At 49.3% G+C, this 2,854-nt stretch overlaps 1 protein-coding gene across 1 annotated transcript in view; it reads right to left on the reverse strand.

Annotated features, from left to right (window-relative positions):
* Nucleotides 1–2,854, reverse strand: part of TNNT1 (troponin T1, slow skeletal type) — an 18,125-nt gene that overhangs the window by 5,507 nt on the left and 9,764 nt on the right. Inside the window, exon 10 of the mRNA XM_037745048.1 lies at nucleotides 782–846. Within this exon, the coding sequence (XP_037600976.1) occupies nucleotides 782–846 (65 nt within the window). The remainder of the gene's footprint in view (nucleotides 1–781; nucleotides 847–2,854) is intronic.

A 2,854-nucleotide genomic window follows, 5' to 3' on the forward strand; every position in this document is an offset into this window, starting at 1 on the left:
AGGCCGGTCTCGAACTCCTGACCTCAAGTGATCTGCCCGCCTCAGCCTCCCAAAGTGCTGGGATTGCAGGTGTGAGCCACTGCGCCTGGCCCCCTCTCTGGGTGTTAAAACACTCCCAGAAAAAATTTAAATGAAGGAGAAGGAGAAATGCCTGCTTTTTCCCCATGCCTCCAACCTGAAATAACCAGTAGTGAACTCTGCTGTGTGACCTCAGTCCAGATGCTCAACTTGTCTGGGCTGCAGTCCCCCTTAGTCTCAGGAGATGAGAATGTCTGTTTTAAGAGGGTCCAGGAAGGTAACTGGTGATGAGGCCAGGGACTGGGGAGATTAAAGAGGCTGCAGGCCTTGAGCCTGAGGAAGGGGTTCTAGAATATGTAGCCATGGCATTACAACATTCAAGAAATTCTTCATTTGCATTCTCCAGAAATAGTGCCTTGTCCAGGCTGACCCCCCTCTCCTTACGGCAAGGTGGACATGATGGCTTTTTTTCTTTCTTTTTTTGAGATGGAGTTTTATAGGGGGAAACCCCACAAGTGCCATGGCAAGGGTCTGAAGCCTCAGCCTGTTCTCATATAAATATTGATAAAGAATTAGAAATGTAGGCACATAGTTATTTCTTTATGTAATCATATATAATCTTATAGTTGCTTATAATCACAAAGATATTATACTAAACATAATCTTTAATTTTACTAATGACTATCAGGTTATGAAGCATGGAACTGAGGTGACATCGTGAACAAAGTGACCCTAAGGCAAGATGCTCTAAGCCCTCTGTCACATCCGCATAAGGGCTGCTGGAGGGCGCCTTGGCTGTGTGGCAGCCCCAGCACTGGGAAAGCCCCACTGTTCAGCCAGCGAGGGAAGGAGATGTCCAAAATGACCGAGACCTCTCCTTCCTGGGGAAGTCAGGAGAAAACTCCACTTCTCCAGGCTCTTACGGCAAGGCCTGATGGCTGTCAGGGACACCCGCAGACATCTGGGGGCTTAACTGTCTCTATGTGATGCTGTGCTTCAGTGGTCATCTTCCATGTCCACTCTCATGCTACACTTCTGCACCTGGTTTCCTTTTTCTCAGAAGATAAGAATAATAGTAACATAATCTTAGTGTCCTCGATATTTCCGACAAATATGTGAAGAGCGCTGACACATTAGGTTTTCTACTCCCTTCGGCTACTTGAAAGTCCTGGGCCCCCGTCTTCAGGACATGTAATTTACCTGACCCTATCACCGACCACCATTACCTCACCCGACCTTCCTTGCCCCTGCTTTGTACTCAATAAAAGTCAGAGTGTCCAGGTACTCAGTGCCACTGCAGGTCTCTGTGCTTTGGTTGGCAGTGGACCCCCGAGCCCAAACTCTTTATCTCTGTGTCTGTGTCTTTTATTTCTACAGTTTCTCATCTCCGCACCAGCAGGGAGGTGCTCACAGAACCCTACAGGGCTGGACCCTAAAGAATTTCACTCCTAGGCCGGACGCGGTGGCTCAAGCCTGTAATCCCAGCACTGTGGGAGGCCGAGGCGGGTGGATCACGAGGTCAAGAGATCGAGACCATCCTGGTCAATATGGTGAAACCCCGTCTCTACTAAAAATACATAAAATTAGCTGGGCATGGTGGCACGTGCCTGTAATCCCAGCGACTCAGGAGGCTGGGGCAGGAGAATTGCCTGAACCCGGGAGGCGGAGGTTGCGGTGAGCCGAGATCGCGCCATTGCACTCCAGCCTGGGTAACAAGAGAGAAACTCCGTCTCAAAAAAAAAAAAAAAGAATTTCACTCTTGTTGCCCAGGTGAAGTGCAATGGTATGATCTCAGCTCACTGCAACCTCCACCTCCAGGATCAAGCAATTCTCCTGCCTCTGCCACCTGAGTAGCTGGGATTATAGGCATGTGCCACCATGCTCAGCTAATTTTGTATTTTTTTTTCCTTTGAGAAGGAGTCTTGCTCTGTTGCCCAGCCTGGAGTACAATGGCACTATCTCAGTTCACTGCAACCTCCACCTCCAGGATTCAAGCAATTCTCCTACCTCAGCCTCCCAAGTAGCTGGATACAGGTATGCATCACCATGCTTGGCTAATTTTGTGTGTTTTTAGTAGAGACGGGGTTTCACCATGTCGGCCAGGCTGGTCTCGAACTCCTGACCTCGTGTGATCCATCTGCCTCAGCCTCCCAAAGTGCTGGGATTACAGGCGTGAGCCACCACGCCTGGCCAACATGATGGCTTTTTGCACACCCAGCACTCCATACCTGAATTCCTTTTCTCTTTTTTTTTTTTTTGACATAGAGTCTCCCCATCGCTCAGGCTGCAGTGCAGCAGGCATGAGCCACTTCGCCCAACGTAAGTTTCCTATCACTGTTATAATTTGCAAACTTAGTGGCATCAAATAATGCAAGTTTGTTATCTTACAGTCCTGCAGATCAGAAGTCCGAAATTGGTCCCACTCGGCTGAAATCAAGTTGTGAACAGAACTAATGTTCTCTGGAGGTTCTAGGGGAGAAGTCCTTCCCTTCCCTTTTCCAGCTCCTTTAGGCTGCTGCCGGGATGTCTTGGCTTACGGACCTTCCTCCAACTTCAGAGGCAGCCTCGCAGTGTCTTCAGCTCTCTCACTCTGACTCTCTGGCCTTCCCCCTTATAAGGACCCTTGTAATGATACTGCCGCTCCCCACAGACAGTCCAGGACAATCTTCCCATCTCAAGATCCTTAACCACATCTGCAAAATCTCCTTCACAGCTGGGTGACAGGCAGGCAGCATGTGCCTGTAATCCCAGCACTTTGAGAGGCCAAGGGGGTGAATCACCTGAGGTCAGGAGTTCGAGACCAGCATGGCCAACATGGTGAAACCCTGTCTCTTCT

Source organism: Cebus imitator, unplaced genomic scaffold (genome assembly GCF_001604975.1).
Source record: "Cebus imitator isolate Cc_AM_T3 unplaced genomic scaffold, Cebus_imitator-1.0 Scaffold190, whole genome shotgun sequence".
Taxonomy (NCBI): Eukaryota; Metazoa; Chordata; class Mammalia; order Primates; family Cebidae; genus Cebus; species Cebus imitator.